The sequence below is a fragment of the Varanus komodoensis genome, unplaced genomic scaffold (genome assembly GCF_004798865.1).
Source record: "Varanus komodoensis strain SLA01 unplaced genomic scaffold, ASM479886v1 scaffold10, whole genome shotgun sequence".
Taxonomy (NCBI): domain Eukaryota; kingdom Metazoa; phylum Chordata; class Lepidosauria; order Squamata; family Varanidae; genus Varanus; species Varanus komodoensis.
Window position 1 is genome coordinate 13400731 of NW_025335269.1, and position 16435 is coordinate 13417165.

General features: G+C 41.3%; 2 protein-coding genes across 3 annotated transcripts; one reads left to right on the forward strand and one right to left on the reverse strand.

The window, feature by feature from the left end:
• Window positions 1-3370: 3370 nt before the first annotated feature.
• Window positions 3371-7920, forward strand: YAE1 (YAE1 maturation factor of ABCE1). Of its 2 annotated transcripts, none has more exons than XM_044454305.1 (4): window positions 3371-3436; window positions 3928-4131; window positions 4861-4982; window positions 6149-7920. In XM_044454305.1, exons 2-4 carry the CDS (start codon window positions 4015-4017, stop codon window positions 6585-6587), a joined length of 678 nt encoding a protein of 225 aa, XP_044310240.1. In that variant the 5' UTR covers window positions 3371-3436; window positions 3928-4014; the 3' UTR covers window positions 6588-7920. The 2 variants fall into 2 exon arrangements, with proteins under 2 accessions (XP_044310240.1, XP_044310228.1); XM_044454293.1 differs by lacking the exon at window positions 3371-3436 and adding an exon at window positions 3465-3603.
• An 821-nt stretch (window positions 7921-8741) lies between these two features.
• On the reverse strand, window positions 8742-15671 carry LOC123017640 (mediator of RNA polymerase II transcription subunit 1-like). Its single transcript, XM_044419126.1, has 4 exons — window positions 15487-15671; window positions 13885-13980; window positions 11093-11198; window positions 8742-8877 (listed from the first exon to the last, which is right to left on the reverse strand). Exons 1-4 carry the CDS (start codon window positions 15608-15610, stop codon window positions 8742-8744), a joined length of 462 nt encoding a protein of 153 aa, XP_044275061.1. The 5' UTR covers window positions 15611-15671.
• Window positions 15672-16435: the final 764 nt, after the last annotated feature.

A 16435-nucleotide genomic window follows, 5' to 3' on the forward strand; every position in this document is an offset into this window, starting at 1 on the left:
GTCCAGAACCCTCTAGCTTACAGTATGGCATCCTTGAGCATATTTTCGGTTTCTGTGGGAACATCCTTACCCTGTCCAGCCTTGTGTGGGGCAGTAAGTAACCTGGAGTCAGCCTCGTCATCTGGGATTAGGGCTTCCATTACTTGAATGTTAATTCCTACCAAACACAGGAGGCCCTGCATCTGAGTAAACATGCATAGGATTGGCCCAGAGGAGTTCAAGGACAGCCAATGTTGTAAAGTTGTAATGTTTTCACATTGATAATTCTTGTTTTCTGCCCTTTATACATCTCAGCACAGGATTTTGAGGGAAAAAATAATCAGAGTGATGTAATTGTCTCCAAAAAATCAATACCAATACAGATGCTCCTAACCTGTTGCTAGGAGACATTAATCCTCTTGCTAAGTTGCAAGGAAATTGCTCCTGAAATCCTGCTGGTGATGGGGAAAAATCTTAATCAACTGGAGCAACTACAACATATTGAAGAAAGTATTATTTTTCTGCTCCACTGCTCTTAGCTAAACAGAAAAGTATCCATTTCACCTGCAACAATAAATTGGACAATTGAGCCAACAGGAAACCAGGTGAAGGAATGGCCAAAAACCATACTATTAGGAACAAAAGTAAAATCACACAGTTGCTAATGAACAATTGCACTGATTTTCTGCACACCTGTTAACTGCCCATACACACCTGATTTTCTCTATACCTGCAGAGTAAACTTTCTCTGAAAGGCAATTTTAAGTTTTGAAATTTGATATTTTTTACTTAAGCAAAAATATAAACAAAGCCAAATAAATATAAATGTACATTAATGTAGAAAACCAGACATAGGGGAGAAGTTATACTAAACAGGTAGGATATAATCTTCTCAATAAAGAAATGGTTCACATTTCAAACAAAAGCTAGACAAGAGACATAAATCAATGTAGTTTTGTAGGGATTAGTATATCTGCAGGGAACACTTCTATAATATATAGGTACTGATTGACCTCAGTGGGCTTTATTCCCAGGTAAGTATGTTTAAGGTTTCAGCCCAAATATTACTTTTAAAACTTGGCATACTATTGCTAATTACCACCTTATATTTTTAATCTTTTTCATCTCTCTGTTTACATCACTCATCCCCCTAAGGAGCAACTCTGTGCATTTGGCTTTTGGTCTGATATGCTTTTTTTACTTGCTACAGCTACAAACAGTGGTAGATTTCATTAAGTAAACTGTTATTTACTGTGCTATTTATTAATATATTTAACATATTTAAAATTTTAATGTAAACAATAAATGATTATTAAATAAACTGTTATTTTACCCATGGTAGTGAATTCCAAAATTTAACTACATATTGTGTGAAGAAGTGCTTTCACATGTTTATCCTAAAATTTTCCCCATTCAGTTTCATGGGATAAACCTGTGCTTGAGTGTTATGGGAGAGGGAGAAAAATGTCATTTGTAAACAGTCATTTGCCTGGTTGTCTATGGAAAGTAAAACTTCTTCCAGGTAGGTGATCACTTATAGAAAGTTGATTCTCTTTTATGAGATTATATATTCTAACATTATGGAACTTATTCCCATATATAGCTAGTATGATCACCACAGACACTGCTTACTAGGCCCAGAGGCCTCCAATGAGTGATGCCCTTGCCAAAACCTTTTCCATGCCCCTGCCCCTCCCCTCCAATAGTATGCCAAAGGGAGTTGATTGCTTGGAGACCAGTTGTTCTCCAAAGTCCTCTTGTCCTATACCCATTCACCTTATCATTCATGGACAAAAGTGTTATCCTCTTGGTGGTATTCCAAGTCAATTTCTGTATACTTAACCAAGGTGAAAGTGCAGTTTAAGTGCAATTTCCAAGTAAACATGAACAAAATTGGGCCAAAGGTTTCTGATCTCTACCTTTCAAAACCTTGTTGCTTGCTGACAAAAGGTCCTAGGGTCACCAAAATCCCTTTTGTTGCATTCCAAAATCCAAATTAAGCAACTATGTTAATCCAAGCCAAGATAAAAGAGCAATTTGACAGCATAGCTAGACTCATCTTTCCTTATAAAGGCACAGATTATTGCAAACCAGCTACCAGATATACTTTCAGAACCATACCTGTGTTCAAAGATGGTTATTCTCAATTAAATGTGTAGCCACAGGTCTGAGATTATTGCCCAAGTGTTACATATATGAGTATGTGTGAGAGAGAGGAACAAGGTTTACTATCAGATGTACACTTAATAAGGAGTCACAGCAAGTTCAATTTCTCCAGCAATTTTATATGGGTACCTAAAAACTAGGAAGGTTGGAGAATCAAGACTCCAAAACAAAAAGACAAACAACTTTAAAGAGAATATTAGAGAAACAACCCCAGGTGGACCTACTGCCTGATCTCTGCATTTTATCCTTTTCCTCAAAAATCTCCTGGAAGGTAAGGGAATAAGGGAATTTTCTGAGCCCAGCAACATGTTTTTCAATTAACCAACTAGAGAAAATGTTGGCCATTGTGGAACATAGAGGTGGAAGTGGCATAAGACAACAGCTTTGCAAGGGAAGCTGAGCAAGAGGCGCTATTGCTTTCACGGATGGCATCTGCTTAAGAGTGGAGGTACAAGAAAACTTTTTTGGGGGGGGAGGGGAATGGAAATTAGGCTTCGGGAGAATAAATTTTGGAACCATAGCATATTCATTCCAATGTGGTATACCTGACAGTAAGATTTATTGTGATGTAAACTTTCCTGGATTAAGGACCACTGTCTAAGTTGTCACTGGCTAGCAGACACACAAAAGCAAACACATCACGCTATAGCGAGCAGGCATGTAAAATAACAGAGCCAAACGGCCATGGAATCCGTAAACATTTTCCCTTATTCTCCAATTTTTCCACTCTGAAACCGTATACCAATCAGAACTTACGCATCTGAGAAAAAAAAAAATCTAAGGACCGAATCTGTTAAAGCGTGGATACATTTAAATGGGCGACTCCGGTTTCACTCCTATCAATGTGTCTACTCTAAGTAGGACTAACATTGGATTCAGCTCTTAATCCAAGAAAGCCTTTTTTTTCCTGTTTTGTTACAGTGAATGTTAGCCTTCAATGCACTACAATACTTTTATTTTAGGTCATGCAGAGTCCAAATTTGATGCTTCCGCGCTCTGAAAACCGACGGACCTAGATGCATTCCTTCTTTCCCCTTCAACTAACAAATGCCTTCAGAATGTGCAAATAGATCTTTCCTCTAATCCACTCCCCCTACAAAAGAAAGGAGATCGCGCTAGTACGCAGGCGCAGCCAACCCCATACAGCGACCCGCCAATCGGGTTCTTGATCCTGATCGCTTCCGCGGTGGGCCGGAAGGAACGCTGGTGTTTTCGCTTCCGGGTCGCGGCTTCCTGCTCAAGAGGAGCCCTTCGGCGCGTGTTTATGAGGTGCCGCCAGTTTGACGGGAAGGTTAGTCGCGCTGCCTTTGTTCGGTCAGTGGTTGAACGGAGGAAATTAAGGCGACCGTTGGCGGCTCTTGTGCCGCGGGCGGCTCGGCTCCTCTTCCCTTCTCCCTCTCTGGAGCGAGAAGGCGACACGTCTCCCTGCAGACGGTTGTTCGTCCTTTCTTTTCTAGAGTGAATACGGACGCTGTTGCCTTGCCAACTCACTAGCATGCGGTGGGGTGATAGAGACTGGGATCCTGTTTCCTTTCAAGCCTGTAGCTTATCTGTCGCCAGGGCTAAGTTTCTCAACAGTGACTTGCTTCTTGAAGCTCGTTTGACGCTTTTAGTTTTGCTAAGGCGTCGCCCTTTGCATGTTTAGACAGGAAAAAAGCCTTACCACTCCCAGCTGGCTAGGGAATGCAGGCAGTAGTAGACCTTTTGTTCTTGTCTAAGCATGCAAAGGGTTGTTCTCTTAACTGAAGATGTTTCCTTCAATCAATGTTAATTTTCTTGCAGGATTTATTTGGAGGGCTCAGTCCTTTCACCATGCTAGAATTCAGCTGTTGCTGGTCATAGTCCTCCCTGCATTATAAGCATAGCCAAATGTCGTGGGTGCAAGGTGTGGTTAACCAGCGGGGTGAAGATGTGTTTGATGAAGAGGCTGATGAGATGGAACTTGTACACAAGGAATGGAAGACTGCCATGGAGAAACGAGTCAAAGTAATTTTGGATGTTTAAACTCCATTAAAAGTTTATGGATGGTTTATATTAAGGTTGAATGATCTGTGCATCATGTTTTTGATGTAAGAATTAGCTATTGAAGGCACTAGACTAAAGCTATCCCAGAGGAGTTTCAGCTCAACCCTTTTATCAGCCCAGAGGTAAAATGTGTGGATGCAGTATTGGCTGTCGGAATGAGATATTGCATCCTGGGAGATAGGGTGTCTTCTGGCCTTCTCTGCAGGGTCATTTTTTTTGTAAAATAAGTTGCTGCCTAAGGGATTTGGTTACTTCCATTTTGCAATTAGGTGGTGAGTGCCTTTATAGAGTGAAACTGATCCAGTAACCAACAAAATAGTTAAAGCTTGGTAACACCACATGGATATTGTGTTGAGCCATGCCATGCAATCTAATTTCCTTTGGCTCTTTCTTAGTCATTTGGAAAGATTAACTTCTTGTTTACCTGTTCAGCCCAGTCTAGCATAAGGTTTGGCAAGGTTGACACGTTTGGTATATTGTTGCATGTCATCAAATCCGTTGATACTTTTTCATTATGCTCTTTCTGTAGAGCTGCATAATCTATAAAAGGCATCTATATACAGGCATTTTAAACAATGTAAATAAAAGATTTCACTTTAGTTTATGGTGTATTTGAATTAGCTGGCTACATGCCAAGAATGCCTTTTGGATTCATGTTCTAAAATAGTCTCTTTGTGACCTTGCTTAAAGGAAGGCTATAGAGAAGGCGTTGAAGCTGGGAAGCAGCTGACACTTCAACAAGGTTTTAATCAGGGGTATAAAGAAGCAGTAAGGATGATGTTCTTCTGTGGCCAGCTCAAAGGAACCATAAGGTATGTGTGCTGTTAGATTCCCACAGATTCTTATGTTGAGGTCAAGCCTCTGCAGAATAGTATGTGTCAGTTAATATGTATTTGTTGAATACAGTGCCTATTAAAATGCTGAACACTGACTTTGTATTCATTATAGCTATCTGTCCTGATATAGTTTCACATCGTGCTACACTTGAGTTAGTGAAGAATAAGGACAGATCTAAACAGTTATTCTAATTTGCAAAAGATGCTGCATTTTTCTTTTACGCTTTCTACATGTTTTGTGTTCTAACAACTTCTCCTGGGAAAGTTGCCCCTGAAGCTTCCTCTGTAGCAAAGATAGAAAACCTCTACCTGCAACCCTTCCCTATACAGACCATGGTGTTTCATTTGATTCTGGTGCTGCATCCTGGAGGACTCTCCACTGTGAACTCTTATTGGAAGCAAGAGAAGTTCCCTTTGCACTGCTCCTACCAACTGGGAGGGTGAACAGAATGCAAAGGAATGCCTTGTTATCTCTCATGTCTGCAAAGCAGGATATTTAGCAGTCACTAGGAGGAACTGCTCTTCCGGGGATCAGCCAGTTCTTCCTTCACATGCTTCTCGCCACTTCTGATGAAAACTGAGGGGTGTGAAGAGGTGGGACAGGCTGCATCCATCTGTGTACTTTGTGCCATCTCTATTTGGGACATCAGGTGTTTTATGACATGGAGCTCTATGCCTTTTGCAGCATTAAGAGAAGCAAATTAGTGGGGTCATTTAGCCAGTAGTTATCTAACTCTGCTTTATAGTTTGCAGAGTGGCAGGAGGAAATTTTTACCTTGCTACAAGCCCAGTAAAATTTTAAGCTGTTAAAGCATGCTGTCATAATTATTCTCTACCACCATTGGCACTAAGAACCTGATCGTTCCATGAAAATATAGCACAAATCCATCAGATATCTGCTAGAAAGGATCAGATTCTCTTCTAAAAGATCCCTATGGTTGGTGTGATGCTGATTTCTAGGTTTGTTTTGTGGGGATAGAGCTTCAAATTGGAAAACAAAGCTTTTCTCTAGGTTAACATTCTTCTTGAGCTTACCAAATCTGAATGAAAATAAGTTAGAGTGGTGGGGGAGGGCAGTTCTCCAGTACTTTTGTATGTAGTCTTAAAATTCCATATTTTTCACACTTTTTTGTTTTTTATAGCACTCTTTCATCTTGGTGTCATCATAACGAATGCACATCGGCAGTGCTCTGTGAAATGACCGACCTGCTGAAAGAATTAGGAAAATATGAAGAGGAGGTGCTTAAGAATCTAAACCGTACCCATCCACCGTCCTCTGTTGGTCAGTTGCTTGACACTGTTGAGGACATGGATCTTGATCATGTACTCTTAACTGAGGAACAATGCAATGGAACTACAAATGGAACAATCTGTAAAAGGGACATTGAGTTTGGTGGGCATTGTTGTAGCAACGACAGCAGGACTGATTCCATCCAAGGTGGATGCTGTAAAAGGACAAAAGAAGGCCCAGAATCCAGAAGACCAACACTTGCCTGGCTGAAAGAAAAAACTATCAGTTTAGTAGAGCAATTAGGTCTGTCCCCGGACATAGTAGAACATATCCAGCTGTTGCAAAATTAATTGTGTAAAATGGGATTTACTGGTGGAGTGTACTTTTTTTGTTGGAATGATGACATCTCATTAACTAGTTGCTGAAACACAGAGATCCTGCATTCAAATATTCCTTAATAAATTACCCTTTATGTATATTGGAAGAATAGGCAACCAAAATAATCAAAGAATTGGAGGAACTTTCCTATGCAGAATGTTTTGGGGCTTCTTCACTCAAAAAAGCAGTGAGTAAGGGAAAACATGGAGGTATATAAAATAATGTATGATGTAGAGGATGCCAGAGTTTTTCCTCCTCCTTGTAATGCTGGAAGTTGAGGTCATTGAACAAACCTGAATGGTAGGAGATTGAGGACTGCTAAGAAGTATTACTTCATGGAGCACCTAACTAAAACATTGAATTTGCTGCTGTAAGACATCAATTATTTTCTATTTTGAAATTGGTATTTCCTGAATAAGCATGTAAACACAGGTTTACCACTAAAAATAATATAGGAGATTGTGCAGAAAGGTTACTTACACAACCCCACATGATGCTTGCAAAGCAGAATATGGTTGAGACAAATTCTTGCTTGGTGTCTCTGTCCATGTGCAAGCAATGAGCATTAAGTAGCCATAGGCCTAAACTTCATTCCTGCCCTATTTGGAAATTAGGGCAGAATCCTATTATGACAAGCACCCAGACCTGGAGGCTTGTGTGTATCCTATGCACCCTATCCTAGGGTTGAAGAAACAGAAGAGGCAATCTTTTGCTGCCCTGACCTCTTGCCCTATATTTTCTCTGAATGGGCATCTTTGCCCAGTGAATGGAAGGATTTCAGAGGGGGATAGAAGGAGGGTTGAGAGATCACAGAATAGCTTGTATCCTAGCCTAGGAAGTCTTCTCCCCTACTGCTATAATGCCCCCTTTTCTCCTCTGCGATTGTGTTCCTGACTGTAGGCAGTTGGCACAGTTCTTTCCTTCCCCACTGCCCTAAGGTTCTTTCCCTGATGCACTGGGAATCGAAAATATGTTATATTCAGTGAGGCTTAGGGAGCAGTGCTGTGATCGAGGGATCATAGCATTGCTCCCTAAATTTGGTGTATGGAGCAGGATTTATGTTGAAGTCAACATGCACATGAACAAGCTGGAATAGGTATAAAAGAACACAAGCTGTGGAAAGGCTCTGTGTTAATTTTACAAAAACAATAAGTACCTCTTCTAAAATGGTTTCTAGTTTATGCTATTTATTTTAATAAAGAAGACTTATGGGAGAGTTGTTTTTTAAGTCAGTTGTCTTAACCTATCAAGGGTTATGTCTTAGTTCCAATTACTTTTTCATTAATTAAACACTACAACATTAAATCCTTATTTTGAGATTAAATATATTTTACTGCTTTGGATTTCTATGGCACCCAGGATTATAACTGGATGATTTGGTATTCCAGTCTTATACCATCCAACTACCTGAGCTCTACCATGTTCTCAGTTTCCAAGTAGGAACTTTAACAACACAGACAATTTCTATCTCATAAAAATGGTACTTTTCCCAGTAACTACTAATCTTTACTTTTAGAAGTTTGGGTGCATCTAGGCTAGTGTGGCTAAATGGAAAAGAAAACGGAGTTCCTGGGCTTTGACCAGTTGTAGACTGGAAGAATTTAGGCAATGTAAATTTTAGCAAGGTATGCATGCTAAAATTCCATTTTATATGCCACTAGTGAAACTGCCAGAGCCCTATATGAAGCCTATATTTTGTTCTGGACAAGAATCCCTATAAAAGTAACATATTTGAAGATCTTATGAAATCCACAGTTTAATAAGGTAATCTGGCAGTGTATTTGGTACTTGCAATTTGACTTGTCAATTCTGCACATTCAAGTTACATTTCATACTTCTAAGAAAACAACCTCTTCCAATAATTTTTATTAAGCTGATTTTTCCTAGTTGCCCAAACTTTGAGAAATCTACCAACTATTACACAGAAGTATCAAACTGAAAATTACATGTCATTATACTGTGACTTTCATTCTATTCTGTGTATGCAGTTTCTTCCATGTAATCAACTGAAGTCTTGGAATTAGCTACCGTGTACCCTTCCACCTTCCCCCACTGCAATAAATATTCAAGCCAAGTGAAAACATTCTCTAAGTTTCACAACACCAGCATTTTTCAAGCCAATGCTACTACTCCTGGGTGGTTTCAACTTGAACATCACTGGAGCTTTCTTCAGTGTTTCTGCCTGTGCTTTGAGTAACTTCAACTTCTGGTTTGGTAGCTTTCTTGAAAATAGCTCTCATGAGGATTGGGACAGATGTGCACCTAAGGAAGCAAGAGAGGACTAGGAGTCTTCAAATACTGAAGGAACTTCTAATTCAGTCATATAACCTGGTTGTCCTACACAGAACAATTATGCATGTAGAGTAATGTATCACCATCATCAAAGTAAAAGTTATTCTTTAGGCTGGATGTATGTGTCATTAAAGAAACCCCTAAGAAATGTTGACCAGTCCTTCAACTCCTCCAGGAGCATTTCCTCAACACTTCTGGAGCCTTGAGAAGTGCAAGAGAGAGAGGAGGGCTGCATGAGCATGCCTACACCAGCATGGACATTTGTTCTATGACAGGGATTCTCAACACATTTGGTCTGTGGGCACATTTCAAAATTTAATATGTGCTTACAGTTGCGTGCACCACCATAGAGTGGTTGCCACAGGGACACAGGTAATCAGACCAGGAACTTTCTGAAGAAACCTAGAACAAGGCAGAACTTGGGTATGAGCTTCCACAAAGTGCCAAAAAAGTCTGTCACTGAAGGAAAACTCATCATCAGAGAACAGGCAAAAGCCCCTTCCTAAGACAGTATGCCCTGCAAAAAACCAAATTTACATATAATTTTTAAAGATTTTTTTAGAGTAACTCATCAAAATCGCATATCTTACAGAGGTATTCCTAGATAACTTACAAAATTTCAGAAGGATAGGTGAAGGTGTCATCAAGTTGCATGAATGAAAAACAATACTTTGCAGCTCAGTTGATAAATTCCTTCTACATTCCCACCCTCTAAAAAGCACTGCAATTAGAAATAAAAAACCTTGGTATTCTTATTCTGTGGTTGGAAGCTAGGGCCATCAGAAAGAATGCACCACTCCTGCATGTTTACACTTACAGAGTGTTCAGAAGGGAAATGTGATTCTTTTTAAAGGTAGTCTGCAATTCCCTGCATCCTTTGAAGTCTCCAAGGTGGTTCCAAGAACAATCCAGCTCAATTTGAGCCACTTAACGGACACCATATTTCATTTCAGACAAAGCCTGACTTACTTCAAAGCAGCCCAGTTTAGTTCTGAATTCAAATTTTGTGCAATGTGGTTGCATTCCCTTTGTGTAGACACATTCCTGTGTTATGTTAAGCAATTGATAAATATTATAAAATGCAGTAACCTCTTCTATACCCATCTTACATGCAAAGTAAGCCAAGAAAGACAAGCCTTTTGGAGTCTTAGGTATTTCTATAGGAACTAAACCTGCACCGTTGGAGCTTTTTTGACTTCCTGATGAAATGACTGGTCAGTTCAATTTAGTACATAAGATTTATTCAGCAGTAGTAAAAATGAATGTATTAGACTGACTAAATGAATTGTACAAGTGCAATCACCTTCTTTTAAAAAGTGTTTTTTAAAATCTATCCCCTTTGAAATAATGCATTACAGCAGGGGTCCTCAAACTTTTTAAACAAGGGGCCAGTTCGCTATCCCTCATACAGTTGTGGGGCTAAACTATAGTTTGAAAAAAATATGAACAAATTCCTATGCACACTGCACATTAAAAATTAATTAAAATTAATTGAACATTTAAAAATAATTTTAAAATGTTTGCTCTGCTTGCTTGGGCTGCAGCAGAAGCCCAAGATGAGGTGGGGAAGAGCATGTCCATATTCAAGGGACATGCCTACAATGTCCGCTGTCATGCTATTGAGGGGGGGGGGGATGGGCACGGTCGCGCTCATGCAGGGAAGGTGGGCTCAATTGCGGTCGTGTCCCAGCACGACTGCGATCGTGCGCATCTTACCTGCGCAGGCGTGACCGTGATCACGGTCATCTCCCCTGCCCCTCAGCACGATCGTGCAGGGAAGATGGGCACAATCGCGGGTGCACTCATGCAGGAAAGGCGGGTGCGATCAAGGCCATCTTCCCACTGAATACACCTGTGCTGGCTTAGAGCTTTTGGACTCTCTTGGAGATGGTTTTCTCCCAGCGAGTCCAAAAGCTCTGAGGCAGGCCGGATAAATCAACATGGTGGGCCCAATCCAGCCCACAGTAGTTTGAGGACCCATGCATTACAGTGTTTAAAGCTAAAGAAAAATTTTGGGTAATCTCCCCACCCACAAATACATTTTTATTCTTTATGACACTTTATAGTTTCTGGATACTGTGGAAAGATATAAAAAAACAAGTCAGTCCCTCCTCACTGGCTCAAAAAAGGGGAAATGGATAGGAAAGGAAAACTTGTGCTACTATCAATAAGAAGTTTCACTTACCGCTTCATGACTCTTGTGAGATAGTCATTGCTGCAATTTAAGGAATCTTCAGAAATTGGAAAGAGAGTGCACTGAATTTCCCGTGAGCTCAAAACGTTGATCATTACTGAATAAAAGAAAGAAAATGCTATTGTCTTAGCAGTAAAAATAGTTGAAGAGTTATTACAGAACAGTACATCTGTTGAAATAGCAGCAGTGGCAACATTTTCCTGCTCTTTTTCCTCCTGTGAGGGGCCCACAGCAGCTTACTTAATCCTCTCCCTCTTCATTTTATCCTCACAACACCCCTGTGAGGTAGGTTAGGCTGAGACCCACCCAAAGCAACCCAGCAAACTTCATGGCTGCATGAGGACTTTAAATATGCATCATATTTGGATTTTCTTTTTCTCCTGAAATCATGTGTGCTTAGTGGGCACATTCATACTCATCTCTTGCTGGCTGTGGGTTGGGCCCAGAATTATGGATCTGTAATTGACTGACAGGCAATGCTTTCTAACCACTTTCCCAACAGCTGCCCCTCCAGCCTCTTGAGAATGCAAAATATTTGGGAGACCTTACTGCATGGAGTGAGCTGTATGGCAGGGGGAAAATTAGGCAAAGGAATCTTCTGTGAGTGGAGCTCTTCTAACTGAAAAGGGATCCTGTTTCCAACCTCGCATGCAGATCAGTCACTACACATCAAAATTTCATATCACCCAGTGTTGGTTCCAACAGTGTTTTCAGAGTCCTTTCATACATGCAAAGGTAAAGGTTTCCCCATGACATTAAAGTCCAGACTCTAGGGGGTGGTGCTCATCTCTGTTTCCTAGCCGAGGGAGCCAGCGTTTGTCTCCAGACAGTCTCCGTGGTCCTGTGGCCGGCATGACTAAACACCGAGGTGCACGGAACGCTGCTACCTTCCCACCGAAGTGGTACCTTTTTATCTACTTGCATTTGCATGCTTTCGAACTGCAAGGTTGGCAGGAACTGGGACGGAGCAACGGGAACTCACCTCATTGAACAGATTCGAACCGGCAACCTTTGGATCAACCAGCCCAGCAGCTCAGCAGTTTAAACCACTGTGCCACCCGCAGTCCACTTTCATACATATACAGGTTAAAGTGAAGTGAAGTTTGAATTAGCACTAAGCTGTTCATCATCCAAAACCAGGAATTTTTTAATGAGGCATGGAGCACTTAGAAAGGTGGCAGCCCCTTTGGTGGGGGTAAATGAGAGCCAGTGGTGGTGTGGTATAGTGGTTAATAGTCCCTGCTTGGCCATAGAACCAACTGGGTGACAGACTCTTAGCTCAACCTACCTCACAGGGTTGTTGTGGGGATTGAGTGGCAGGAGGAGCACGATGTAAACCACTTTGAGTATGTTGTAAGAAAAAAGTGGGATATTAATCTAATAATAATTAAATGGTTTAATTAAAAGTATCACAACAGCTTCTAGTTGTGATACTTTTAAACAACTTCTTATAATGAATAAATTGTGTATAGTCTCACAGTGCTCAAATACTCATAGAAGTTAAATTAACTCCGAACTATTTTCATGGCCACTTACACACTCCTTGCCACTATTAACAAATGCAGTTACATTTTATAATCCTAGCCCTAGATATAATATTTAGGATCACAGATGTGAATCTACACTAGTCAGCTATGTTGTTTTTCTTCCCACTCCAACTGATACCCCACCCAAAGTAACATAATACAGAACATGAATATTAGTATTAGAAAAACACAACAACATATGTTGCAATAGTAGGGCATGACAATGGGCTTTTCTATGCCAGACATTTATTGTGCACCGGTGATTCCTCAGTTATGGCGGTTTGCGAGTGCTTTACATGATGTTGTCATTCTCCAGGGCCTCTCCACTCGTTTGCAACCATTTCCACAGCTTTTGTTTAGCTCAAAGAAGCTATGATTTGGAAATGGTGAAATGAACTGGAATGAGACCCTTGTGTGTTTATGTAACTCTGCTACACCAAAGCGTGACCTTGAGGATGTGTCAAGCACTATACAGAAAGGCAGAGAAAGACAAAGCCCAGGCAGAAAGAAGAGGTGTAATGGGACCAGTCTTAATCCCATGAAGAATCTGGAAGCAGAAGCTTCAGTAAAGTGGTAGATCAAAAGCCTCATGTAAAAGAGCCCAGTGGGTTAATACAGATGACCAAATGGTAAAAACTGGGGACATCTGCAAGTTTCTTAGGGTGTACCAAAGTTTACGAGCCCTTTCATGTTCAACTGTGCTCACATAGGGCTGTCTAAGTGACTGGGACCCCTAAACAAGATTTTTCAGGGTTCAGTTATAAATGTGTAGAGATGTCACATGACCTTGATCCCGCCCTCCCCATTTCCATGTATTTAGCTAGCAGGGCAGTGTGATGCAGGAGGGTGAGAACAGATGAAGAAGAAATTTGTGTCGCAAGAGTTAAGGTGTTGGCCCCTAGTGGGGTGGAAGAGGTCATGGTATTCTGGATCTGCTTCAGCCAGCAAAGAGCTGGCATGGTTCACACACAGATGAAAGGAACTGCAAGAGTCTACACTACAGGCTGTGCATGGCCCTGCTCTGGTTTGTTGTGACTCATTTGTTGTGTTAGCATGTGCTGTGAAAGACTTTTGACAAAATGCAGCGTTTTGTCAAAACAAAGGCTTTCCCTGAACCCAGTCCAGACTAGACAGGTGACACATACAAGGCCAAATGGAGCGAGGGCACCATCACACCCTACCTGTTGAAATGTGTTTCTGCACCCACCCATATTCTTCACTATTCTATCAACACACCAGTTTGCTTCTGAGACCTACCACAGGTAAGGCTTTCCTTCAAAGGATGCTGGAATGTTACTGAAAAGCTAGTGGCCTTTTCCTGAGAGACTTCAAAATGAAGCTGTTCCAATGGATCTGGAAGGAAGCAATGATTTAGTTTTTAGATATAGCTTTATTGCTACAAAGCTCTTCTAAAACACCGATTGATTTCACTGTAGCTAAATGGATATAAGCAGTTAGTATTTTACTGGTTTTCAAATATTTTGTATTACTAACACTTGGAAGTTTTTAGTGATTTTATTTGAAAGCAGCAGTGACTTACGATAAACACAGTTCAATTGTTCGAGCTTCCCATGAAATCTAACAGGAAATATCCTATTAGTATTCCCCTCCTTACCCCAAAGAAGGATGTCTAAAGTACCAGCATTTGGGATTTAAGTGGTTTTGTTTGCCTAAAGAGATTCCATCCACATGCGGTACTTTAACCCAGTTTATCCCCAGAGTCCCGTTCACCAGACAGTCCCATAACTGGCATCACAGTTCTTTGCAAACTGGCCATTTTGTATGTTTATGTTGAGAAAGACTTCAAGCAGGCTATCTTTCAAGATGATAAGCCTATAATGCAATCTGAAAAGGTATACCGGTTGGCTGCAATGAACATTTTTTCCTGTCACTCTTTTGTATTTCACCAAAAGTAGTGGTTTGAGCAGGTGAGCCGTGCTGAATTTTGGGCATGTATTATTTGTATTGGTGTTCGCGTCACTTTACCACCCTGTCTGATACATTCTTCGTTCAGCGCTGATGGCAGCAAGAAGCTTGCGCTAGGCTATCTACCTTTGCTGTCCCACAAGTTCTTTGGTCTTCATGTCCTTGACTGCAACGTAATCAAAGGAGTTGTCCTTCCCCAGTATGCAAAGTCGGCAACTCCTGGATACATGTAAATACCTTCCTGCCTCCTAAGCTGCTATCCTACTAAAGCAACCCAGAAGGGTACCTTCTAAATCAGCAGTCCAAAACTTGGGTGAAAACATGGTCCATCCCAAAGAATGTTCACCTCAAGATAGATCAGCAGGTCAAATTACCACTTGGACGCCTATTTTGTTCTGAGTAGCTCCACCTCTTGGAAAAGGGACTTTCACAGTGCTTGGTCACTTAGCAGGGCCAGCTGTGCCATTAGCCAGACTGAGGGAGCTGCCTCAGGTGGTCGATTTTGAGAGGAACGAAAGGGTGCAAGATGGTTAGTTCTTTAACTTATTGCCCCTGCACTTTTGCTGAGAGTGATGGGCAAAGGTGCTTGTGGGTGTATCTGAGATGGCTTTGGATACTGGGTGTGTGGATTTGGGAGAATATAGCAATGCTGTTTCTCTGTTCCAGCAAAATGCCTTGGACTGTACTATCAGTTAGCTTTATCTCTCAGTCTTGCAGCCAGGATTCCCAAGGAAGCCTTCCTTTCATTCTCCCAAGCCAAGTGAAGGATCCCTTCCTTCTACCCCATCCCGAATTACCCCACAATTACTGCCTCCATTTTCCCCCAACCAGCAGTGTTTAATCACTCATGGGTATCCAAGAACCCAACATGCCTTTTTGCCAAGTACAACCACAATCAAAAGGAGGCAGCTGAAAGATGTGAGAACACATTACCGTCACATCCAGTCTTCTCAGACACGCAACTGCTAATGAGGGTGTTATATGTGGCCTGATGCCGGAGCACCTCAATCATATCAGGCACATGTTTTGGATGTGTGAAGGGGATTTCTGTGACCATTGCTCCAGTCAAACCAGGTTTTTCTGAGCCTTTATCTATGAAAAAGCTGTGCTTTGGACAATCTGGAAGAGACTGAGTAGAATATACATGTTTTTCTCATGGGGGAGCTGCTCCCAGGACAATATTTTTTCCTGGCATTTCAATCAGACTGAAAAGATGGAACTTGGAAGATGCTCTGCCATCACCACCATGCCTGCTTTAAAAGAAAGAGTAGGAAAGGAGAAGTAGCACACAGAAAGCATTAATGAATAAATGAAGCTTCCCTTCAAGAACAAATCACTCAGACTGGGCAAGGCAAGGGCTCTTCCTCCTCCTGTCCTCCAGCCCCTCCCATCTCTTCTAAAATATTCACACTCTCCTGGTCAGCCTGGAAACCTGCAGGCCGTGATCCTGAGGATGCTTCAAAGGCCTGAGCTTTTGCTTGGTCTCCTAAAACTCCCATCTCTGTCCCAAGGTCCCATTCCTCTTCAGAATCCCAGTCCTGTGGACCCACAAGTACACTTGTGCATACTTGCCAAGAGTGATGGCCAGCTCCACTCACTACATATACACATGAACATACTATCCCTAAATGTCTAACCTGAGGGAACCCCAAAGCAGCCCAATGAGGACTGAGCATGCTCAGCTGGCATCTCACTTGCTTAACTGGAATGCGGTACCCTTGAAATTAATGGGACAACTTAAACACAAATAATTTAAGTTTCATTGATTTCTGAGTCTACTCAAAGCAGGTGTTTGTTTTGTTTTTACACAAGGCTGTAAATTAGTGGTTTCTGTTTTGGATTTTATTGCAAGCACTACACGAAGAGCATTTTTTCCTGCTTT